At 37.2% G+C, this 25668-nt stretch overlaps 1 protein-coding gene across 3 annotated transcripts in view; it reads left to right on the plus strand.

Annotated features, from left to right (window-relative positions):
* ANO3 (anoctamin 3) overlaps nt 1–25668 on the plus strand; it is a 208011-nt gene that overhangs the window by 124388 nt on the left and 57955 nt on the right. For all 3 annotated transcript variants that reach the window (XM_080405111.1, XM_080405112.1, XM_080405113.1), the window contains exons 4-6: nt 8732–8868; nt 20989–21141; nt 22934–23034. In XM_080405111.1, the coding sequence (XP_080261237.1) occupies nt 8732–8868; nt 20989–21141; nt 22934–23034 (391 nt within the window). The remainder of the gene's footprint in view (nt 1–8731; nt 8869–20988; nt 21142–22933; nt 23035–25668) is intronic.

Consider the following 25668-nt stretch of genomic DNA (forward strand, 5'->3'; position numbering starts at 1 on the left):
TAACAATATAATTCTGGTGTCATCCATTTTTTAATACATTTGAAAGTTACACCAGTGACACTCAAATGTTTGACATTCATTGTCTCAAAGGGAATTCTTTTAGATAGAGATATATATCCACACACTTTTTTTCAGTCTTCTGACTGTGGATACTTACTTTAAAAATGTGGTGTATATTTATATTCCATTCTGGTTTTACTCTGCTTTTTTTTTTCTTCTGAAAGACATGCTCAGCAATTACTTTGATTGTGCCAGCTGGATTTAAATGACATAGCTTTAACTTCATTTACTGAATTTCTGTCTTTACTGCAGCTACTAATAATAGCTTGTAGCTCTAGTTGAAGCTGGAAAATGTAAGTGGGGAACAGTTAGTTCCTGGTAGCTACATAGTAACTACGTACAGAGTCACACTGATAAAAATTTGTTTTTCTATAGTTGTTTTTTTTTTTTTTTAAAATAATAGAAACAACTATTGCAGACACATTAAGGTTAACTAATGAGTGAGTTAATCCAGGAGCTGCTCCACTGGTGCCAGTGTATGTTATAAATATTATAAATATTATTTTATAAATTAACAGTAATTGATAAATTTGTTAAATAATACATTTCTTTTTCCTTAAAGGCCATCACATGCACAAAGGTAACAAACCTTATCTTTGAATGATCACAAATTCGGCTGGCCGTCTTCTTTGAAAGAAATGTGAATGTAAACAATTTTGATGAGGTTATTTGCAGTAGAATTTTATCTCCATGAACAGCTGAAAAATCCCCTTCAGTATTCTCTGTTGAAATCATAGGGGGTGGTTACTACATACCTTTTTGTAGTTTTGAGTGTGCTTCAGAGGTCAGTTGACTTAGCAGTTCTTGATTGTTGAACTGAAGATGAAGCACTCTGGAGTTAAGCTCAATGGAATTTATATGATTTGCAGGAGAACTTGTTTCACTTTCAGTCATAACTCCCTTTTTCTAGAGAAGAATAGATTTGTTCTTGCCATAACTGAGATAAATGCTCTTCTAATGCATGGTACAGGTATAAAAGAACTGTGTAAGGTGCAAAGGCTCACAAAACCAGTAAATAATATTCCACTGAATGGTCTGATCTTTTCTCAAATCATCCTTTGGGTTTAGCAGAAGAACAGAAGGACAGTGGCAGTATTTGGACTGACATGTGGTGTGCTTATCCATTTGCTAGCTCCCTCTCTGTTGTTAAAATCGCTATCGCTGGTGTTGCCAGGTTTGACTTCTGGTTTTTTGTGTTCCCTTTCAAACACTGTGAGAATCATGGAATGTTTTGCGTTGGAAGGGACATTAAAGATCATCTTGTTCCAAGCCCCCTGCCATGCACAGTGACACCTTCCACTAGACCAGGTTGCTCCAAGCCCCATCCAGCCTGGCTGTGAATGCTTCCTCACCACCCTCACAGTAAAGAATTTCTTCCTAATATCTCATCTAAATGTATTTTCATTCAGTTTAAAGCCATTTCCCCTTGTCTTATCACCACATGGCTTTGTAAAAAGCCCCTCTCCAGCTTTCCTGTTGGCCCCTTCAGGTGCTGGGAGCTGCTGTAAGGTCTCCCTGGAGCCTTCTCTTCTCCAGGCCAAACAACCCCGACTCTCTCAGCCAGTCTTCACAGGAGAGGTGCTCCAGCCCTCTGGTCAGCTTTGTGGCCCTTCTCTGGACTCACTCCAACATGTCCATGTCCTTATGTAGGGGGCTCCAGAGCTGATAGCAGCACTCCAGGGAGGGTCTCACTAGAGTGGAGTAGAAGGGGTTATTCACCTCCCTCCACCTGCTGGCCATGTGTCTTTTGATGCAGCCCAGGATTCAGTTGGCTTTCTGGGCTGCAAGTGCACGTTGCTGGGCCGTGCTGAGCTTTTCATCCACCAGCACCCCCAAATCTTTCTCCTCAGGGATGTGCTAAGTCCATTCTCCATCCAGCCTGTGTTTGTGCTTGGGATTGCCCCAACCCACAGGCAGAACCTTGCACTTGTCCTTGTTGAACTTCATGAGGTTCACTCGGGCACACCTCTGTAGCCTGTCAAGGTCCTTCTGAACAGCATCACTTCCCTCCAGCAACACCACCACACAGCTCAGTGTCATTGGCAAACTTACTGAGGGTGGTGCGTTCCATCCCACTGTCCATGTTGCCAACAAAGATGTTGAATGCCAGACCCAGTATGGACCCCTGGGGAATGCCACTCGTCAGTGGTCTGCACTTGGACGTTGAGCCATTGGCTCCAACTCTTTAAGTGTGACTGTCCAGCCAGTTCCTTATCCCCTGAGCAGTCCATCCATCAAATCCATGTGTCTCCATTTTAGAGACAAGGATGTTTTGCAGGACAGTGTCAGAAGCTTTGCACAAGTCCAGGTAGATGACGTCAGTCACTCTTTCCTGATCCATCAACACTGTAACCCTGTCATAGAAGGCTACCAAATTTGCCAGGCACGATTTGCCCTTAATGAAGCTGTGTTTGCTGTCACAAATCACATTCTCCTTTTCCAAGTGCCTTATCATAGTTTCCAGGAGGTTCTGCTCCACGATCTTGCCAGGCACCGATGTGAGATTGACCAGCCTGTAGCTGCCTGTGTCTTCCTTTTTTACCTGTTTAAAAATGGGCGTTACGTTTCCCCTTTTCCAGTCCATGGGCACTTCACTGAACTGCCACAGCTTCTCAAATATGATGGACCATGGCTTAGCCACTTCATCTGCCAGTTCCCTCAGGGCCAGATTTACAAATGGGATTTCATATTACAATACTGACTAATGCCTTTAAAAATCTGGTTTACCAAATGCATAGCTAAGGCATCAAGATTTTCAGGAGAAAGAGTTGTGAACCTGATAGTCTGCTTGTTAACTTAAAAATTCAACTTGCTCATTCTGACACAAGGACTCATATAAGTAGCTTTCTGCAGATTGTAGCATCAGAAATGGTAGAGGATCATACGAGGGTCTGCCCTCCACTGTTAGGCTGAAATATTTTGTTTCAAATAAGATGTAAAAAATGACTGATGAATGGTTAATATAATCAACAGAATTTGGCATTCAGTATTTAGATGTAATCAATATCTAATTTTAGGTTATTTGGCAAATAAACCCAACACTCATTAGTAAATAAAAGAACACTAATTAATTTATTCTTTTTTCAGTTCCTTTTTTTTTTCTTTCCTGATTTAGGTTAATTAGGGGGGATTTATGCATAGTAACTCATTTTCCTTAGCATGACTTGAAATCCTTCCTAGATAGGAATTTGGTCATGAATCAGGTAGTTCATAATTTTGCTATAACGGTTACCTGGCATTCTGAATATAACCTGAATCCAATTAATACAAAGCTCATAGATAAGAAACTCCCCTGCTTATGTGCCATGCTGCAATGCAGTGAACTGAGAAATGAAGACCTGAGCCAAAATTAACAATCTAACGAAGTGTCGTAATAACTGCATGATAGCAAGATTTTCAGTGCTTGGTTTCAGAAGCGCTTGTAAGTGATTTTTTATTAAGTGATGTGATAAACCAGCATAGACAGAATAACCTGTGCAACACATACAGTGTTTACATGAAAGGAGGGACTGAAAGGTCATGGAGGGTATGACTCAAGAAAAACAGGTTCTGTTTCTCCTTCAACAGAAACAGGATGTTTCCATTGTGACTTTTAGCATATTTTTTTCAGAAGCTTGTGGTCCTGAGGCAATGCCTGCTTAGGTAAGGGCCATCACATCTATCCTGACTGTGTTGTGAGATGGCTGAAAAGCTGCAGCAGGACAGTTTGTCCTATAGCTGGTGTGTGTGGGAGCTGTCCTGCTTCCATGGTAGAGCTGGTTCATTCCTGGAGAGCTGGCAGCATGGAGGAAGAAGCTGTGTGATCTGTTATGAACATAGTGCTCACTGAAACATAATAAGGATTAGTCTTCAGACTGAATATTGAGGTTCAAAATATTGAAGTGCTTTAGGGATTTAATCTGTCTGTACTGATTGCGTACACCATCTTAACTCCTCCAAACAGCAGTAATACCTGCCTGGCTCCCTTTTTAGAAAATGAGAAATATTCTGTGTAATAGTTACCACTGAAAGCTCATGAGAAATTGTACATTAAGAAAAGCCTGTGCTTGCCTGTTATGGTAGATTTTGATATATAAATGCACATACACAGGTAGCTGGAAAACCTGCTATGTTATGTATATAATATAGTATTCCAGGTACACAGCAGAATAAAATAAGATGACCTAAATCCATCACAGTGTCATTTATCCAGGTGTCTAGTGATGTCCTTCTCCAGGTTATTTGTTGTTTCTAGGACAAAAATTAGGACAAAAGGAGATTAATTTCTTCACCAATAATCTCATTCTTACTAAAGCTTTGCAATCCCTAAATGTGTAAAGGCTCAAAGGATTGAGTCGAGTCATCATATCAAAGTTTGTGAAACAGAAGCTATTTAGGAATATTTTTTTTTTCATTAATTATCTGTAACTATGCCACATTTCAACTGAAAAACATTTGCTAACTTTCATTACAGTTCTCTAATATATATTGATGTATTACATGTTACAGAGAATACAGGACATGTACTTTTTATCCTCTGTCATAAAATTAAAATGCACTGTTGGCCCTTTAGAAAAGTATGATGGCAAGAGAGTTAGCCAAGCAATTAAGATGACCCAAAAAACAAGGTGCAATGTGTGGACCTAGGAATCAATTTCTAAACTAAATGCTTCTGCATTGCTAGGTGAAAGACTCCCAGAAATTAAAGTCTTTCCAACATTTTATCTTGTAAGTGCATTTAAGGCACATCTTACTGTCATGCTTCAAGCATAGCAGAAGTATCTGTCAGGAAGCGTAGATAGGGTTTTGTGCTGTATGAAGACTGAATTTACTCATCATACCTTTGTATTACAAGATAGCAAAACAAAGCAACTACTGCTGTTATCTGCTTGGTTAATGCTTGAGTCTGTTATAAATCATTTTATACTTGAGTGTGGATCCAAGGTGACAGTACACATCACTTGGTTATATGTTCAGGTATGCTAACAATTATATGGGTGCATCTGCTTTAAGTTTGTACCTAATTAAAGAGAAGTCTTTGACTTGCTGAATTGAATAGTGATATTTCCATGGACTTCATTGAAATGATTTGGCCTCTGTCTCTAGAATAAGAAGCTGTCACCCTTTTCTCTGATTTAGTATCCTCATCTTGATTTAAAATTCAGCCCTTTTTTTATTTATTTTTGCAGTATTCAGGAAAGCTAAACAGTTTAATACAGAAACCTTCCCTTTCTGAGTTGAAGTCATAATAGCATATTAATTTTCCTTTCTGTAACAGGGTACTTGGGGCTTACAATTTGTACATGTAACTTCAGTGATTTTTTAAAAATAAGAATTCTCATGTGACAACAGTTCAAAAAGTTTTCAACTGCCACATAAGTTTTAATGTAATAGAATAACTCAAATACATCAGATGGATACTTATAATGCGAGTCAAAGAGAAAGACTGTTAGTCTGCACCATTGCTTTTTGGGTATGTTACATTAAAAATGTCCTTGGGCAGTACAACCCCAGCCATGACATTCAGGGATGCTATCTTGGTTTCCCTTGTGGCAATCCCAAATGGCAGTTAAAATGCAAAATGACATAACAGAGATTGTGGAGGGAAGGATGGCAGAAAATAGTGCTACTTTATAAATGAACGTTATGCAAAAATGTCATGGAAGTTTGGAAACTGTGGTTATTGAAGAAAGACTTGAGGAGGTTAATCACTGCATATTGTAGCACGCATTGGTGACACTAAGAACAATCAAGCTCAAGTTGATTTAGGTTGTTTAAATTTGTCTTTAAGAAAATATCATTTGGACTTGTTGGGTGGGAAGATCACAGAAGAGAGACTTTCTCCTTTAATAAAAGTGGTGAATACCTTGTTACAGAAAAAGCACCTGGTCATAGAAAAATACAAAAACATAGTCAATGCTGTTGGTGGCAATTTCATTTCTGTCACCTTCTCTAAAGGTCTTTTTCTAAACATGACGTATTTCATTCTCTCTCCTTTAGAAATTTTAAAACTATTCAAAAAACTTTACAAAAAGTTCTACTTAAGAAACAAAATGAGCCTCCCAAAACACACATGTTGCAGTTGTTCTTTCTAACCTGTTCTGGTATAGTACTATCATGCAATCAGTTCAACTTTTTCTTTGAGTATAATTATTTATATTAAAGATTTTGCTTTAATGTATGCTGCAGAAGAGGTAAATGGGACTACTAGTCTATTTAGAGTATCTACAAAGCATACATCAGGTTCTTTGTTGACAGTAATGTCTAAAACCTACATGAATGTTTTTTAAAACAGTTTTGTTTTAAATAAAACTTTTTAAAAATGTCTGATTTATGCTGTGTATCTCAGTCTGATGATTTTTCAGACAGGTAAAACAAATGCTTCATCAAGTTCAACGTTCAAATGCTATGTTTAAACCTTCATTTCTCTTTTTACTGCATTGATACCGTTACTTTGTTTGACAGTGTTTTACGTGCACAAAATAAATCGTCAACTCCTAAAAGATACAGTAGCAAGTATTGTTAAATTTTGTATAGGAAACGTGCCTTTTAAATTCTACATTTCTTTATTTTTATGGGGGGTTTTGTTGCTAAACCCTTTTCTGACTACATTGCAGACAAGATAGCAGGTATCTTTAAATGAAAGAAAACGTATAATTTTTTACAGAAAATACATGCTACAATTTAAAAGCTGATCTTGAAAACATAAAAATGTTTAGCAGATAAAGTGTGTTGAGCCCTAAGGGAAAACTTATGACATAAGTTTAAACTGTTTAAATAAAACATTATGTAGTTTTGCAAAGGTTTTTTTTGAGTATTGGGTGGACTCATAATCTCTAATCCTCTAAAATGTCTTGCCTTAAAATAGACTTTTTAATGTAAATAAAGTCTTTCAGTTTAAATGACCTATCTAGATGCAAGAGTTTGGGTTTCATAAGCCTGTCTCTTTGTTTTACTGGATTTGTATTACAGACTCTCGATCTTTGGTAATGCCAAGAGCTCAGCATGCCTGGGCACGAGTCAAATCTGCAAAGTTGTTTTAAGTGTCTTGTTTCCTGCTTTTTATACCTGCTACTTAAAAGCTTTTTCACAGTCTTTTTAGTACATTCATTTTGGTTGACCAGAGAGTAACCTGTGTTTAGGTTAAAGCGTTGTTTAAAATAAAATTTCTGAGTTTGGTGCTCTGACAACTAAAACAGGCTATTTTGTACTTTGAGGAATCCCGTTGCAGGTTTACTGAGGTTAATACCAATATCAGAAATTACCGAGGGCTCATTTTGTGTAATCATTATGTAAGTAGCTAAATTGCAGAAAAAACCCAGCCCTTGATAAATGTTCCCATTTAATATTCCATCTCAGAAATGTTTAGGCTACATGAGATAATTGTGGTTGGTTTGGGGTTTTTTTCTGTTGTATTTACTGTGGAGAATTTAACTGAACAGCTTAATGAAAAAACTTTGTTTTTGCAGATGAGTTTTATGAATATAAAATTCAGGAAATTCAAGATTGTGGTTCCCACAGCAACCATGAGTTGTTTCTTGGCTTCTATTTAGGGTTTAGAATTACTGGGCGAAATGCTGTTCCCAGTCCCCCTGACTTTTCCCATGTTGATGTGAAAACTGAGATGAGAACTTGGCTCAGGATTTGTGGGTGACTTTTGTCTGGATATGTTTCTATTTCCGATTTATCCAAGATATAATTGTGTGGGAATAATTATTCCATCTTTTTCATCTTTAAAATATTTTTTGAAGACTAACCATTTTCCAACAGTCATTAAAACTTACATGGTCCAATGTTGTCCAGACACGACCCCTCATTTTACTCCTCCTGGGTATAGATGGGAATTATTGGCATGATTTTTTTTCTGGAGAACGTGCATGGAATTTAAATGTCTGAAAGAAAATTCTCCCTTCTGATAGCGGATGTGGAATGACTCAGAGACTTCAGTCCTCCTAACTTGCCTGCAGTGATGAGGCGGGAGGAAATTTAATCTGTGGAAGTGGGTCTTGGTAAGCTTTAAGGAAGGTCCTCAGTCGCCTGTAGCTTTCTTAGGATACTCAGCTAAGTTCTAAAAACTTTTGTCGGGCAATTAAATCCAATGATAAGGAAAACACTTTCTTCGTGGTGTCAGCAGTCTTCCAGCACCATCAGGTACATCTCTTACAATGTGTTCCAAAGTGGTCACTGCAATGCTTTAATATGCAAATTTTCAAATCCTATCTATAAGGATGAGCAGCATGTGTGTAGGGGAATCATGCATTTTGATAGCTTGTTTAAATTTAAAACATGAGATGTTCCTCTGGTCTCCAGGATGCACTTGCCTATTTGATAACACATTTTGAGTCTCAACAACTGTGAGTCAGGCAGAAAAGCATTTGAATATTAGCTTTATATCGCTTTGTGGATTTTTTTAAAACTACTGTAAAAATCTTGTGGGCTTCTTTGATTTGAATGGTAAGAAAAAAAAAGTTTCTATAGGCCTTCTACTAAAAATAGAGGTCACTTCCAGTTTAAGACAAACACAGTAACATTTAAAGTAAAAAAAAAAAACGTTTGCAGGAAAGGATAGAATATAAGTTATTGAAACATGGATACTTAAAAGGAATGTTCAGCTGTGGTTGTAACATAACTGTTAGTTTCTCTCCACTATAACCGGCAATGATCCCGCTGTTTTCTTCTGTTTTTCCTTCAGACACAGGAAAGGACAAAGACACATACACAGATGATTCAGAACATGGAAATTATGATGCTCGTACAGATCAATCATTGCTTATTCAAAACAAGCTTACCAGACAGAAAACAGAACCTCGGACAAAATCATCTTTAAAGGTAATGGACACAAAACTTCATTGAATTGTATCAGTTGTCAGAATGTACTCAAATATTTTTAAAACACAATTTTTAAGGGGTTAGGTGAATTGCAGCTTAAATAAACAGACATCTCATGGTAAGAATGTTAGGTGGTTCCCATATTATAGTTTGAACTACAGAATCAGTGAATGAAATTCTCTGTACCAAATGTGCCCAAAATCATATAGAATCACAGATTGCAGTGATTCATATAATCTCATCTAAAAGGCAGGAGCCTTCCTCAAAAAATGTATATTGCACAGAATTTAGGACATAGGATTCCCAGCATGAAGTTCATGTCAGCTGGGAGGCCTCTAGAAATTATGACAGTTTAGAAGAACTAAGTTCATGTAGCAAACAGTCAGTTGAGAGTGATCTGAAGGGTAGTATTCTCCTTCTAAGCAAAATCCAAATGACAGCTAGACACATTGAATGAAAGACAAAATTCTCTTACGTGTAGGGAAGTGCAGGAATATCTTCAAGAACCTCAACTAAAGCACTGGAGAAGCCATCTCACCAGATAAAACCGACATGTTATCTTGCTTAGTAATTACCAAATCACAGTATTCATTACAATGCATCTTCTACAGCAGTTCATCCACTATAATGCCAAAGAACTGTAATGGATTATCAGTTCAAAACATGTATTTATTTTTTTTTTTTTGTTCTTGCTCTGAACTGGGAGACCCTTAATTCTCCCTTCCATTAAGTATAATTGCTTGCAAATGTATGACAAACGACTTAACCTCAAGAAATTCTGAATAATTTTCTTCTTCTGGTGCTGGAAGTAGCATATTCTGCAGCACAATTTTGTTACCAGTGATTCTCTGACTTTTGACATATAAAGGCATGAATAAGCCTGTGCCAAAAGTCTAGAAGTTCTTAAATTGCTTTAAGGTTCTGTGCTTTACATACAGTATACTCTTCATTAGGCCATTATATGGTTCTCTCATCCATTATGCCTTTGGCGCTTTGTGATTTTAAATTCAGATTTAGAACAAGAAAGCTCTTTCTCTCAGTTACAGTGATCGTCATTGCTACAGGATTTTGGGAGACGGGTAGCAGGTTGGTGTGATCTCTGAGACTTCATTTCATGGGATCCTTTTAGAAAAAACCTTCTATAATAAGACCTGTCTAATAACTTTTAGGTAGGTTTACAGATAATTGTATTTACAGATCTGAAACCTGTAACATGAAAATGAAACCTTGGTACTGACAGAGAAGGGTTCTATTTTAATCTAAAGCGTTGCGATGAGAACTTTTTGCCTTCACAGATTTTTGGCTGTTTTGGCAAAGCTAGATGAATTAAGGCAGAAATAATAACAGATGTTCTTGTTTGATTTTGTTGATTAGGTAGACAAAGCTTTTTATGTGGCCTAAAAGACAGAAAAAATAATGGAAAATCTGCAGGATTTAGACTAGGTTATAGAGCACTAAATATTTTTAATAAGGCTGCTACCAAAAAATCTAGCCACAGATAATTTCTATCTAGTAACAGGCATTACATTGTGCTAAAGCAAAATATTTTTTTGTATTTTCATGTTAAATATAAAATGACCACTAGCTGTGTTTTCTCCCAGCTCTGCATTCAGGACCGATATAAAGTTTATAGGTAGCCAGTAAGCTATGTTTCTTTCAAAGTTTAAAGAGAAGCCTTGTATTTATGTTAAGTTTAAACAAAAATGTACTTTTTATGTCTCGATCTGCGTATGTCCTGACCTACCAAACAAAGTGCTTCAGGGTTTACAAACAGGCTTCTGAAAGCACATCTGGCTTTTAGCCTTGACAACTGTTTTTATCACAGCAATTACTTTAGAAACATCCTTCTGCTTTTATAATGTTTTTGCAAATGAAGTGTCATGGTTTAACCCCAGCCGGCAGCTCAGCCCCACGCAGCCACTCGCTCCCCCACAGCGGGATGGGGGAGAGAACTGGAAGGGTAAAAGTGAGAAAACCCGTGGGTTGAGGTAAAGACAGTTTAATGGGCAAAGCAAAAGCCGCACACGGAAGCGAAGCAAAGCGAGGAATCCCTTCCCCCCTCCCCAGGGGCAGGCAGGTGCCCAGCCACCCCCAGGACAGCAGGGCTCTGCCACGCGTAGCGGTGACTTGGGAGGACAAACGCCGTCACTCCCAACGTCCCCCCCGTCCTTCTTCTCCCCCAGCTTTCCATGCTGAGCGTGACGCCGCATGGGACGGGATGTCCCTTTGGTCCGTGGGGCTCGGCTGTCCCGGCTGTGTCCCCTGCCAGCCCCTGGTGCCCCCCAGCCTGCTGGCTGGCGGCTGAGGAGCAGGAAAGCCCTCGGTGCTGTGAGAGCTGCTCAGCAGTAACTAAAACATCCCTGAATCATCAACAGTTTCCAGCACAAATCCAAAACATGGGCCACACACCAGCCACTATGAAGAAAACTCTATCCCAGCTAAAACCAGCACACGAGGCAACCAAGCAGGATTCTCCTGTTTCCTGTTCACCCACCTCCACAGGAAAAAGGCAGAGGGGATTTAGATTAGTCTTCTATTAGCAAAGAAGTTCAGTATTTTGCCTTTGGGTTATCATACAAATCTTGGTGATGGTGGAAGACGTCTAATGGAAACTTCTTCCCCAAACGGATATAAAGCTAGCAAAAGGAGGCTTCTCATTCTTTTTGAGACAGTTGAAAGCATAGAATACTGCTTTACAACTTTACAGCTGGTAAGTACTCTCATATATTTGGAGAAGAAACCGATGTATCATGATAAAAGAGTTCTCTCAGTCTGGCCAGAGAATGAAAATCAGAAACACTGCATCTGGATGCCAACATTCATCTTGATAGTCATCTACTTTTCTTGTTTCCTTGATTATAATTTATAACTCACAATCTTTTTAGTGTAGGCTGGTATCATTTCAGAATTCACAGATTTCATACTGAAAAATTGTGAGTCGTTCAGGCCCATGAAAAAGCTGTTTTCATTATCCATCTCTGCTGTCTTTTCAGCACCAACTGCTGTTGAGATTGTGTAGAAAGTATGGCTTCATGTGTGTGATTCTGCCAAGGGACATCAAGCAGAGGAATGATGCCAACAAGTGGCTCCTGAGCAAAGTCTGGAATGAGTAGTATCTGCTATTGCAAGGGAAATGTAGGAAATGAGAAGTCCCCTGCCTGGAAAGTTGGTATTTCAAATGTTCTAGTCTCACTATTCTTAGGAAGGCAGGCTTAAATAGACTTTATCACTTGAATGGAAGGCAACGTTTTTCTGAAGCAGCAGTGAAGTCAGTAGCAGTGAATTCTTTTCTGTACCGATTGTTATCACGTGTACTGTGGCAAGATAGGAGTATTTAAGAAATTACATTTCCATTTACTTTGATTCACTACATACCTGTTACTCTCTTTGTTCTGATGATTTTTTTTAATTAGAAGAATTTTTTTATCTAGGTAGTGTATTTTGCTATTTGGCAAGGTAAAGAAAGGATTTTTAGAACAGAGTTCAGAGATTATCGCTATGGTTTCAGGAATAATAAAGAAATGCTGCCTGTACAGTAGCCTTGTTTGCTGCCTTTTTCCTGGTATCCACCAAAATCCGCTGTGATACTGCATGTCCAGACTCCCTTTGTTTGGATGGGGTCTGCAATGATTTCTCTTTCAGTCCCTGGAAGAGAGGCATAAATTTCTAAGGAGTTTTAAGTAAGATCTTAAATAAGCAATTGACCAAAACATATGGAGAATTTTATCTAATGAGCTGGACATATTGCTGAAAATTCATTATACTTTGAGTAAAACTCAGTAAGTTTAGATTATTACAGTGATTATTAAAGAATAAGTCTGCCTGTGGAAACCCGAAATACATTGTTTAGGCATATTTTTGGATTCTTTTCAATTTCAAATATATCTATTCCTCTCTCTCCTGCAAAATAAGTATTTTGCTTACAGAATTTCATGGTGGTTTTGAAAAATGGAATGAATTAAATGTAATATCTTCAGAATAAAAATGTTCTTCAATCTTAATATGTTATTTTCCACACTTTTGCAGGAGGTATTTTCTGTTTTCATTTTATCCTGTTTGAAGTCCATGACTTTCAGAGTTGCACATATTCTTGCTGTATGTTCTAATCCTGTAAATTTATCACTAGGTTCACATACATTATTTCACTTATAATACTGCCTCTGTATTCAGTACTCGTCAGGCATGTGTGCTGAAGGAGAAAGTGTGGCAATAAAAATGTTTTAGTGTATAAATAAGAACAAGATGTTGCCAGCAGACAACAGCGTGCTGGAAAGAAGAGCAAAGGGAGCCTGATAGATCAGTAGTCCACAAATGCAGTCTAATAACACAAAAGTAAAAAAAAAAAAAATAAAGAAATGATAACAGATAAAATCAGTATACTGGAGTAGAAAGGCATGGTAAAATGCAACAGAAATTAAGTTTGAAAACCCTCAGAAAATATTTCAGGAAATGCAGGGAAAGTAGTAAGTAATTTTATCGTAAAGATGAAAGTTTTAAAAAATAAGCATGTAAAGAAAAATTTTCAGTGGTCATGTCGGTACGCTTCTTATTAAGGCCTCCCTATGAGATCCAAAAGAGCAAATAGAAGCATTAAACATGGGAAGCCTCCTCCTGTCTCCAAATATCCTCCATTTCTGCTTCCTCACACAGTAACGCTGAATAGACTTCTTTTTAAAATATTGTGCAAGACCACCTAAGCCTACTCCTTTCCTGAAGCAAAATGCATTGTTCATATTATGTACAAATGTATTTTTCATGCTTACTCTGTACATCTGAACAGAATGAAAATGGGAGAAAAAAAAAAGCCCTCTGTGACGAAGCTAAAATAATTACTGACTCTTTAGTTTACTCTTAAAAAGTCAAACTGCAGTTTTATTGGTAAGGTTAGATATTTCTGGAAGTCTTCCTTTCTGTTCAGAAAGCAGCTAGGCTCTGCACAGTACAGCATGGTACGCACAGACATACATTACCATGGGTAATTACAGCAGCCTGTCGTGTTAACCAGGCTGTGTTGTCTCTGATGCCGAAGATAGTTTGGATGTCTTTGCATATGCAAATATGTCCCAAAATTTCTTTCCTACGTTATTATGCTCATAATTATTTGCAAAAGAAAAAAAGCACAAAACACTACACACTTAAAATCAATCAATCTATATTTTTGGAATTAAGTAATTGAAAGGATGTACATAATAGATCTATTTCTGGTTTATCCATTCCAAAACCCTTCAAACACCTAAAGATTATTGCTGATTTAGTCGTGTGCTTAGAAAATTTCTCATAAACTACACCATAGAGTATTCTTAGAGTATGACTTTAAAATGTAAAAAATTATTCCAGTACTATTTTAAAATCTTTTGAAATATTTTCACAGCTAATTCTGTGTAACTTAAGAGGCCTGTAACCTTCTTGGGGTCCCAGGTTTGATTTTATAAATTTTTATAAATCACCAAAGCAAGCATGAATTAGGAATCTTACATTTGTTCATGGAAATCAGCCCATTGTAGTTAGCATCAGAAATGCATTTATTTCCAGAAAATACTAAAAGGTAAGAGTTGAGTCATAAACTCTGGCTGGAGACACTAACCACCGAAATGGTGGCATCCTTCAGTGTGAATATTGCTGAAGATGGTAATGAAAAGTTCATGGTAATGTTGGTAGGGAGAATTAGTAATCGACATAAATGGCATGGTTTTCATGAATCAGCCAGTAATTGTTCCACTTAATAGCATCTTACGAAGTTCTAAGAACAATACATTATATTGGAGGAAAGTTTTCTTTTATGAGAAATAACCATTCCACTCAAGAGTTAGAACAGAAAAGCTATTCATGTGGATTTTGCAGCTTTAGGTAGTTACAGTGCCGAAGAATTTCACACATCAGACTTGACCTCTGTCAGAATTCCTGCACTAGTTCCTGACATTGTTTCCATGGCTACTTCCGTCTTATACGCGATTTACTAGCCCTGAACTCATCCATTGCTATCTATAAAACATCTCTTAAAAACCAAGACATCAGGAGACAGATGACTTTTCCTTGCCCCACCTGTGTGTTTTCCACCTTGAGCTTCATTCTCCCCCTCTTACCCCTCCATTCCAAGCTGTTTTTCCTTGCAAGTGGACAAAGTGATTTGAGAGAGAGGAAGAGAGTGAGAACGTTCCACGTGGTCCTGTCTGGGCTGTAAGGCTCCATGCCAATGAGCTTTATGGTGGTGTTTACAAAAGTTTTATGTGTCAGCTATAGGTCAGTGAACATGTTGTTGTTTCCATGAGGAAGCAAACATGTTTCAGTCTGTTTACTTGTCTGTCTTTCTTCCTCCAATGTTTTCTGGTTCTACAATCTTTCCCTACATCTCTGATTCTGAAAAATGCTATTGGTGAGGTGGTGCTGTTATGGAGTGGTGATGCTGGGGCTTCGTGCTTGAATTCAGTGCTTCCATTTCCAGTAGTAGCATCACTTTTCCTACTGGTGGGTTCTTCCCTTCCCTTCCCTTCTTACAGTTTCTCTGGGGAAAAATAAATACGAAAAACAAGACATTTGAGTGAGTCTGTAGGATGTTGATTCATTATTGGTAAGAGTTTACCAAAATGATTTTTCTCTAGCATGTTTAGCTGTCAGAGTTCACAAGCTGTCGTAGGGAGGAAATGAGTTTTGTTCTAAACATCATCACCATAAAATAAAAATATTTTGGGACGAAAAATTTAGCAAACCTGGGCTGCAGAATGTAAAAGAAGAGTACCAAAGCTCAGCTGTGCACATCCATCTATCTTTTGGATCCCAGACACTAGTCTGTTGGTACATTTACTTTCCTTTACATAATTCTACAAATCTAAATCCAAATTGCACCACCCACACAGAGGAAAGTTGAACTTCATCCTGTCTACTGCAGAAGCAAAATAAACATATCATGCTGTGGGGGCTTAATTCTTGTGTACTGTTTCAATCAGTGTTTATGTAAGTGAATGCTCTTGTTGTTAACCATGGCTGAGAACTGATGTTCTCTGTATGTTCATACAAGTGTGAAAACTCCTTATATTCTTTTTATTAAGTAAACGCCAGTCCTTGAAGTCAGAAATTGAAACACGGACTGTTCACTGCCTGAGCTGCACCCCAGTGTAAAAGTTGTTTCCCCCTGTGTGTGTACATTGGGTCAGAGTAACCTGCTCTCGGCTGGGTCTGCTCTGTGCACGCTGCCAGACTAGCACTTGTGCTGTGCTGGTGATGTAATGATGTTTTATTTATGATTATTGAGTGTGGAGGGAGTAGATGAAACTATTTTTTAGATATATTCTAAAGCAATTTACAACGTGCATCAGCAGCAAATTCTAACAGATATTGAAATAAAGAATTGTCAGCCTCTGTATTTACATGTACAAAATAGATTAAAACCATGCTCATTTCCATTGCCATTGCTGGCAAATTTCAGGAAACTGTAAAGCCATAAAATATATGTCTTGTTCCCTGCTTTTTGTTTAGCATCTATATGTCAGATAATGGTAATGAAAGTCTTTTATGTGAAACAAACAGGTTAGACAATTTCTTTCGTGTCAGACTTGATTTACTGGATGTTGCTATTAAGTTAAAATAAATACATTTATTAAAATAAAAACATGTAGAATCTAATAGTGCAGCTTTTTGTAGGCCAAATTCACACTGAACTGCTTTGAATTTTTGCCTGAATAAAACTTTCCTTGTCACTATTGCAACGCGATTGTTACAAGAGGTTAGCTTTTTGCCCTGGCTTGAATGCTGTGAAGTGTCATTGAATATTAAGTCTGACTTCAGTCTACAAAACAGTCAATATTTTATATTACTTATATAATACAAATAATATACTATTGCAGTAGATTAGATATGTACATGTTAAAATATTTATCATTAATGTTTCCTCTGCATTAATAATTGTTATTGATAGGTCATTTCTGACTGTAGATAATTGTGAAGTTTTGTAAGAAAGTCCCTTATAAGAGGAGGACTGTACATGTTTGGCCAAAGAAGAATAGTGATTGTTTTAATAAATAGTAATTTCTCATTAATATAACATCTTTTAAGGGTACAGTTAAATTTAAGGCAATATTTGAATCAAGTAGTTTCATTAATTGTATTAAAGTAATTATAAGGTCCTACAGAGCTTAAGAAACCATATACATTTGTTTGTGGAATTATAGCCATGGAACATCAAATAAAGCTAGTTTGACCCAAACTCAAAGCAAGGGTGTGTGGCCCTCCCACAACTGAGCTGCGGAAATCCTTAACAAAGGTGTTGGGGATTCTGAAAGATTATATGGATTTGGCAGCAGCTGGACAAAGTTCTGGAAGAAGAATTCCGTGGGTAGTTCCCAAATACATAGAAACCTGTGAGGTGAAATTGGATGTTTGAGGGAAATATCACATTTTTTAGTACATGTTCTCTCCTTTTTTGTCAGCCTTTAAGCAGTTGCTGTTACGTTAGCCATGTTGAGCCCTGTCAACAGTTGAGTCAAGGGGAAATTAATGGTTGCAACAGATGCGTTGGGTCTAGCTGACCTCTGAATTTACCTTGGTAGTGCGTGTTATTTCACGAGCTTAAACTTTTCATTGGTATAAGGTGGAAAAAAATGCAAGTATACTGGTATGTTAAACTGCGTGCCTTGTCATTTTCTCTTACATGGATCTAATATTTGCTTTCTGTTTCGGGAATGCTTCCAACACACTCTTGTGGAATATTTGTTTCCATGTGTGGGGTGAAAAATTGGTAAAGTATTAGTCTACAGAGCAGAACAGTAGACTTAAATCAACAAAGTTGAAATAGTTATAATTTCTGCAAATCGTACTATTTAAATTAATTGGAGAAAGAGCCTGTAAAACAGCTGTTCCCTCTTGGTAAAGAGGGCATTGCTTATTAACTAGAATCTGAAAAATAGTTTCTTGAACAATCCCTCCATGTTGATTAAATCCAAAGGAATTCTTCTAGCACCATATTTTAGTAGAAGTGTAAACTCTTTATTTTCTAACTTTGCTAAATATTTGTGTTATACTTCTATTTCACCTCTTTTCTTTTTTTTTTTTCTTTTTCTTTTTTTTTTTTTTTTTCTTCAGGAAAACCTTCCTTTCCTAGGTTAAATTGCTCAACTTGTTTTGTGTAAACTTTGGTTGAATAATAATGTCAGTATTTTGGATTTTACGCTGTTTCAGACTTTGAAGCAGTGTGCCATGTTATTTGCTGTAATAATCACAAGCTATGACTCAACTCAAAAATGTTGACAAATAATAAAGCCAAGCAACTGCAACAGATCTGTAGTGGCAAAGCCTCAGGTAATATTTTACTCTGATGTAAACCAGTGTATTACGATTCTGCATTCTGAACACTTTTACTGTCAAGTGAGGAAGCACTTCACAACCTCCAGTACACAAATAGATGAAATTTAAAGTTCTTGTATTTAAAGACTTGGGGAGAATGAGGTGAAGTTAAAATGCTGAGTTTGCAAGCCGAATTATAAAACAATATTCTAATATTTTTTTCAAATCAAACTTAAATTTAACTTCTCATATGTGTGTAAATCTAGGAAAGCTTATCAAGTGGGTACTGTTTCAGAAAATCTGGAAAACTAAAAGGGTGATGAGAATTATGAATGAAGAAAGTTATGATGAAGAGAATTAGAGAGAAAAACATTGATCAGTCCATTTTTCACCCACTTTTCAGGTGAAATAGGAAGTTTTAAAAAGAATAGAGGAGAGTAAGGGCTTTGCACAATATATATATATATATATTATTTTTTGATGCTTTTCTCCTCCACTGCATTGAGAAAAAGGTGAAAGAATGACTCAGAGATTGATTGGTTCAAAAAAACAGGGAAATAATAAATGTGCTTTGCCTGAATGCCCCTTGAACTAACAGACTGATTTGCTGTGCTAGGTGTAGGTAGTGACCAATATACCTTGACTCATATGTTTAACTGAAATTACTGCTCCCTGTTCTCCATACACCTTACGGAGCTCCTTGCAATCCACTGAAAAAAAACACCTAAATCACCAGATAAATTCCTTTTAGTGGCACACGTATTCCAGCTAATATAGGTGAACAACATTGCCTGAGAATTGCACTGAAGTGAAAGTAGCAGTGCTAGTAGCGTTGAAGTGAATCAGTCCTGAAATTGATAGCGTGTAGGTCAGGTTCACGGCACGGTTGTGCTAAGTGGCTTCAGGATTGCATAGCTCAGCCTGTGGTGGTAGTGCTCAGAAAGTGGTCTGAGATGAACAGATGGAACATTTCTCTCCATTATCAGCACAGCTCATTATTTATTGAACGTGGCCCCTAAAGAATTCTGTGTGGTGCGGATGAATCTGAGGGAGTATTTGCATATTGTTGTTCTGAGAAAGAAAACATGTTTTTTCATGACTTGAGAAAACCAGATGTTTTAGAAATGAGGAAAGAAAGACTGGAAATAAGAAGTCAAAGAAAGGTAGAAGTGTATTACAAAAAGGTAGATTTAATTTGTGGAATGTCTGTACAGAAGTTGCATGAACAGAAATTGTAGAAGATTGAGATCTCCCCTTTGTGGGAATTTTGGCCAGGTGTTTTGCATCTGATTTTGCCCACTTCATGGACCACAAAAGCAGCTCCAGTCTGCTTTTTTGAAATACCTCTGCTGGAATTCTTCTTTGTTGAAGAGTGGATTCATTGCTTCTGTCTTGAACCTGAAAAAGGTTTGGGTGTTCAAAAACGTGCATATTCAAACTTACATTTTCACATCTTTAGTCTACCACCTCACCTTCCCTGGGAGGTGTTTAAAAGACATGTAGATGTGGTGCTTAGGCATAGAGACATGGTTTAGTGGTTGACTTGGCACCGTTACGTTAACAGTTGGACTTGATGATCTCAAAGGTCTTTTCAAACCTAAAAGATTCTATGACTCTGAATTGAGGTTTAATGTACTTAAATTACATTTTCATATGCCTGATGATGCACTCCTTTGTAACACTGGGTGGTCTGAGAATGACTGTTCCTTGTTTTTTTTCTTTGGGAGTTAAAAAAAGCATAGAGAGAGGAAGAATCTTGTCAGAAAACCTTAGGTTTTGCAGACTGAGGAGTTCTCAGAGGCACTAAATGTGTCGAAAGTTGGCAGTGAGGTATGTGGGAGTAAGGAAAACCTTTCACGCAGAAGCAAGTCAGCTGCTACCCAGTATTCATGCTGCTGATATCATGCACTAGCACTTGATTCTGTTTACCAATAGAGAGTGTAACTATCGGATATAACTCTGAGTATTATAAATTTCATAGCAAATAATCCAAATAGGATGAATTTCTAAGGCCAGAAGATGCAACATTCATAGGCTTCTGGTCCCATATACATGGGTGTAATGTATTTTCCTTCAAATGAACATATTTGTTCTGGACAGTTGGTGTTAAAGTGAGTGCTACATTCTCCAGAAGATGATGATCGTTTCTCAGTTTACCTTTTCAGATTTCCAAGTCTTTATCGACTGACACCAGTTGATACAGTCACTGTCTGTTCTGAATCATGCAAAATGCAGAATGCAAAAATAGCTTGCAGCAGCAGCAGCATGTAAAGCAGTTTTCTGTATCAAGGTCAGAGAATCCCTTGTGTTTGCAGTCACGGTGGGAAAGAACTAGGCAAGATTTAAACATTGCTAACATGGCATTGCGAAGGCGCTTCAGCTAGAATATCCAGGAAAACATTCCCATAAATAGTGTTACTTTTTAAATTTTTTTCGACTTATTTCTCTCTTGGAGAAAATACAGGTATGTATGTTCCATAAAATTTACACAGGTACAAAGCTGGGAAACGTAGTTTAATTTCTTGCCTTTAATTTTTTTTTTAAATTCTTGTTAGAAAGTAAGGATTTACAGTAGTTCCTATCGATGTATATCACACAATAATTTTAAGATTTTTGCACAGCTGAAAGAAATAGCTGGAATATGGGTTTTGTAGAGCTATTTTGTTTTGTTATGATCAATGTGAAACCCCCAGCAGCTGATGCATATGAACTTCCTGTTCTTGTGACTTCTTTACATCTTCATCCTGCAGAGAGGTGTATATTTCCATGCCATTTGTGATGGGGCTCTTCATCTTTATGGATGCCATATTTAGTGTATTTTATTTTTTTTTTAATATTCTCCAGGCTGATGCCATGGCATCATCAGGACTCTTCTTCAAAGATGGCAAAAAGCGCATCGATTACATCTTGGTCTACAAAAAATCAAGTCCACAGGTAGAAAAAAGAAGCACGTTTGAGAAAAATTTGAGAGCAGAAGGGTTGATGTTAGAACGAGAGGTGAGTCTTGTAGCTTATGTGGCATAAAACCACCTCTATAATGCTGTCATATTTTACTGAATTTATAAAAAGAATCTTGACAATCTTCCAAGGCTTTCCAGTTAGGCTGTTCCCCCCACCCCCCCACCCCCCCACCTCATTTTTTTATATTCTTAAAATAATAGTAGCAATTGTTTGATAGTGTGTGTTTAATGTGTTTTGGGGATGCGTGCTTATACACACACACACAGGTACCCTTCGCACAGGTGTAGTGCAGTACAGAGGGAAAACTTCCATCTCCTTATGCTTACGGAACAGAAGAAGCCTCAGTAACTGAAGTTGCTTTAATATATATCCGCTACGTCTTTCAGCAGAACGCGTGACACCGAATATCCCTCTGTTTTTCAAGGTTAAAAGTGTCGGTGTCAAATTAATCCATCCCTAGTAATGACAGTATTAATGTAAAAATGAATGAAAACAGAGCGAGGAAAACTGCCTTGGATTTTTGCTGTTCCATGAATTACGTCTAAAAGAGGCATACATTTAGTCTACCCTGAAGTAAGCCCTATTCTTCACGTGTCTTTCATCGTGGTTTGTACTTTTCTACTCAACAGACTTACCTTACGTGCTCATTGTGAAAGCAGCGAGCTTTTAACTGTTTTGAAGTCCTTGCAAGTTCTAGCTGACAATGTAGCATGTGGAATATTCATAAATAACTAACCTGACAGTGGATTAGTTTTAAGGCTTTTAAAAATTGTTACACCCTAGTGGTAAAAATACCTGGGTTTGTTCTGTTTTCAATAAATATCCCAGTCTCAGCTGTTGTCAGTTCAAAAGTATTGACACCTCAGAAAAAAAGTTTTTATGAGATCGTAATTCTAGGTATCAAGTGTTTTAAATTGTCTTCCAGTAGTATTTTTTATCCACATCTTTTAAGAAAAATAAAATCCTAGAAGTAGTATTCATGAACTGTATTAGGATTTTATCAAACTGGTAGGCAGAATCATAAACATTTTAAATTTTATTAACCCTTTAACTAAATTTCCTTTTGCCTTTACTTACCAAACCTTGCATTATTCAAGTTTCTGAGATGCTTTAGTCAGCCTCAACTCTATCAAAATATTTATCTGCAAAAACTCCAGCAAATAAATCTGGGAGAAGGGTGTGGAACTGAAGTGTTGAGAAGTAAAGATAAATATAGGAACCTGTAATGCTGAAGCTCTTGTTTTATGTACAAATAAATTAGTGATAATAACATTTGTGGAGACTATTACTTGTAATTTTACAAAAAAAAAATCTCAGTTCATACAGAGATCATATTTATAAGTTCATAGCAGGTACCACAATTACTTAACCATTCCCTGGTGTTGCTGTTTGGCAGAGGGGGACCCACAGCCTTCTCTCAGCTCTTCCTATGTCTCCAGCCACCGAGCACTCTCCTCCTTAAACAGGAGACAGAGAAAATGGTCTTCAGATTCCTCACCTGAGATGATTTTGAGGGGATTTAAAAGTAATTCATTTATCTGTCTAAAAAAGTAGCACATAAAGCCATTCTCTACTTCTGCTGTGTTTATGAGCAAAGATCTGTCCTACAGATTCCTTTTGACTAGTTACTCCTATTACAGGGTTTGGCAGAAAAAAGCAGTTACTAATTTTCCTTTGTCTAGCTGAGAGTACTTTACAGTGTTTTCAGACATGTATGGCCACTTCAGGTCTAAAAGCAGGATCTGACCCTGAGGAATGCTTTCAGAAAGGTGAATGCCGTGGAGGTTTCAATTATTAATGTGTATTTGTTTGTTACTGCTCTTTACAGCCAGCTGTTACAAACAGCGATATCATGTTTGTTAAAATTCACTGTCCATGGGAGACGTTGTGCAAATACGCAGAAAGAATGAACATCAGGATGCCTTTCAGGTATTGTGGAAACTATTTTAAGAAACTTATAATTTAGTGCTTAATATAAAAAGCTCATTACTGTGCTTAAGGCTAAAATGCAATGTCTGCTGCATTGTGGCCAGGGATGCTTATGTTTAATTTTGTGAGGTGATAGGGAGAGAGGAGAGGAGAAACTAATAATAGGCACTGTTCTTCTCACGTTTACCTGTGGTGCTGGTTTCCAAATTTACCTTCCATGTCAAGTCAAGCATATGTCTTTAGAAAATGCTGTCAGCAGTTCACACATTGTTTTGGATGTCCTTGGCAGAGTTTCAGTTTTTCTCCATCTGAGCTCACATATTCTCCCTGATTTCAGGGTATTTCCTGAAGTCTTACCCAAAGGCAAGTGAAATTACAGAAATAGCTGGTGTTTTCTGTGTCTCCAATATAATACATATTGGCACACTTCTGAGTAAAATGAGATGCCTTTATTTCTTGGTCCTGTAGCTTTCCTTTGGCAGATAATGAAGTGAACTGAGTTTCTTGTCTATGTGTTCAACAAATTCTATCATATGTTTTGACAATAAATATATGTTATTTATTTGAAGGGTAAGTTAATAGCTCCTGCAAAGATACAGAAGTTTTTAAAGGAGAAAATGTCCCTTTTCAAATTAATAATGTTCTTCCTGAGAGAGACTGTAGAGTGCTGTAAACCTCATCAGGAGTTAAAGTGGTAACTAGATGCCAAAGCTGTGTGACTCAAGGAAAATACCCTTACAGTAGTCCTTTCTCACTTGAATTGCCAAATGCTCTCTCTTTCACCTCCCTGCTGATTTCAGCTATTGCAATGTGGCTCTCTTGCATTGGTCCTAAGCCAGAAACAGTCATCGTGAAGGATCTTTTGCTCAAAACTTGCTTTAAATACCCAGTTCTATACTGAGTTTCCACATCATCCCATTAAGCCTTCAAAGTCCTTTCCATGAAAAATGTTTTCTGTAACAGTCATCTTACGTATGTTTGAGTGTATTATTATAGTGCCATTTGAGCTTCTTTAGTTTGAATAATACTTGTCAACATTTTAAATATGAGAGTGTGTCCATGCATATAGACAACCAAATTCCAGGTCAAAAATAGATCTTTTTTGGGTTTGATAATACAGTCACAAAATTAAGGTAGGATTTAGCAATAGTTTAAATTTTTCATCATTTTATTAACTTCACAGATCAGTGGTGCTCTTCAGAAAACAAATGGGCTGACTTCTACAATGTTATTTATTTAGAAGGCATTCAAAGTCATGTTTGTTTATTATATTATTCACTGACATGCAAAAATATTCTCTTCTCTGCTACCCCCTGCAAGGTATCTGATCCATGTTTCCTTGTTTCTGAGCTGTTGCTTTCACTTCCTTTTATCCCACTCACTTCAGTACATGAAAAGTAGATAAAATGCTAAATTTTGCTGTTTCACCTTGTAGACAGTTTTGCTGTAGAAGGAAACCGGTTTATTTGATAAGAAAAAAGCCCACTTGCTGCCTCTACCTCCATAATAGGACAGTGAGAAAGAGTAAATTCATCAATATTTCTTTTCTTTTTAAGATTTTCAAAAGAATTTAAATGAAAATGCAATCTAAAATGTGTGTGAATATTTCAAACAGGCTATTTCTTTAATCCCCATACATTAAATAAATAAATAAATATGTGAACACAGTTTGACTGTAAACACAAAGTGGATGTAGCAAAATAGAAGTTCTGTCTTGCTCTGCCAGCAGCCTGTCTAAAGTGTCAAACACAGAAGCCAAGGAAGGCTTGTGCAGTGTTTCACAATGCCTTCTCTCTTTCCAGAAGGCTGTGGTTTATAGACCTTCTGAGACAGGGTTTATGTCTTCATCTTTGTTTATATTAGCCCCTGATGGCTTTTCATGGATACAAAAATAGCCATCTACACTTCCATCACAGCATCCTGTGACCAGACATTTTATTATTTAATTACATCTTCTGTCAAAAGCACTTCCGTTTGTTTTAAGTCTTGAACTTGCTTTTTAAATCAACCCTTTCTTAACTGGATGACATATATTGTTTTACTGAGGTAACTATTTTCTCCGTTCAGTAGGCAGAGGAAGCTTAAGTCCTACAACTCTCCCACAATGGCAACAAACTGCAGTAGTTCCCTCCCGAGAAGTTTTAGGTGGTCCTTAGGTAGTTTTGGGTAGCCCGGTAAGGAGCAGGGAGTTGAACTCGACCCTTACGGGTCCATTCCAGCTTGAGATATTCTATGATGCTAAGGACAGATTATTTCTCTTAGCCTTTATCTGATTTATCAGGGGTTTCTGACTGTCATTTTTAAAACATCATTGAAGAAGAGAGCTAACCTTCCCTGCAGAACTTTAATGCAGTACAGCCGCCGTCTCCTGCATGGTGTTGCAAAATTGGCTTTTGATTATGCTTGCTAAAAGATACTATATGTCAATATCATGTATGAATAATACATGAAAAATTAAACTTTTTACGTTCATTTTACTCAATCCGGGAATCTAAACAAAACAAAAAGAATTATTTCACAGGTTAAGAACTATCTCTCTTTGTTACTGAAAAGTAAAAAATCTTTTTTCTGACCCAAGGGACCACCCATCATCCCAGAACTGTTTTAGCATACCATTATACCTAAATATGTCGG

This window comes from Falco punctatus, assembly GCF_963210335.1.
Source record: "Falco punctatus genome assembly, chromosome: 10".
NCBI classification, from domain to species: Eukaryota; Metazoa; Chordata; class Aves; order Falconiformes; family Falconidae; genus Falco; species Falco punctatus.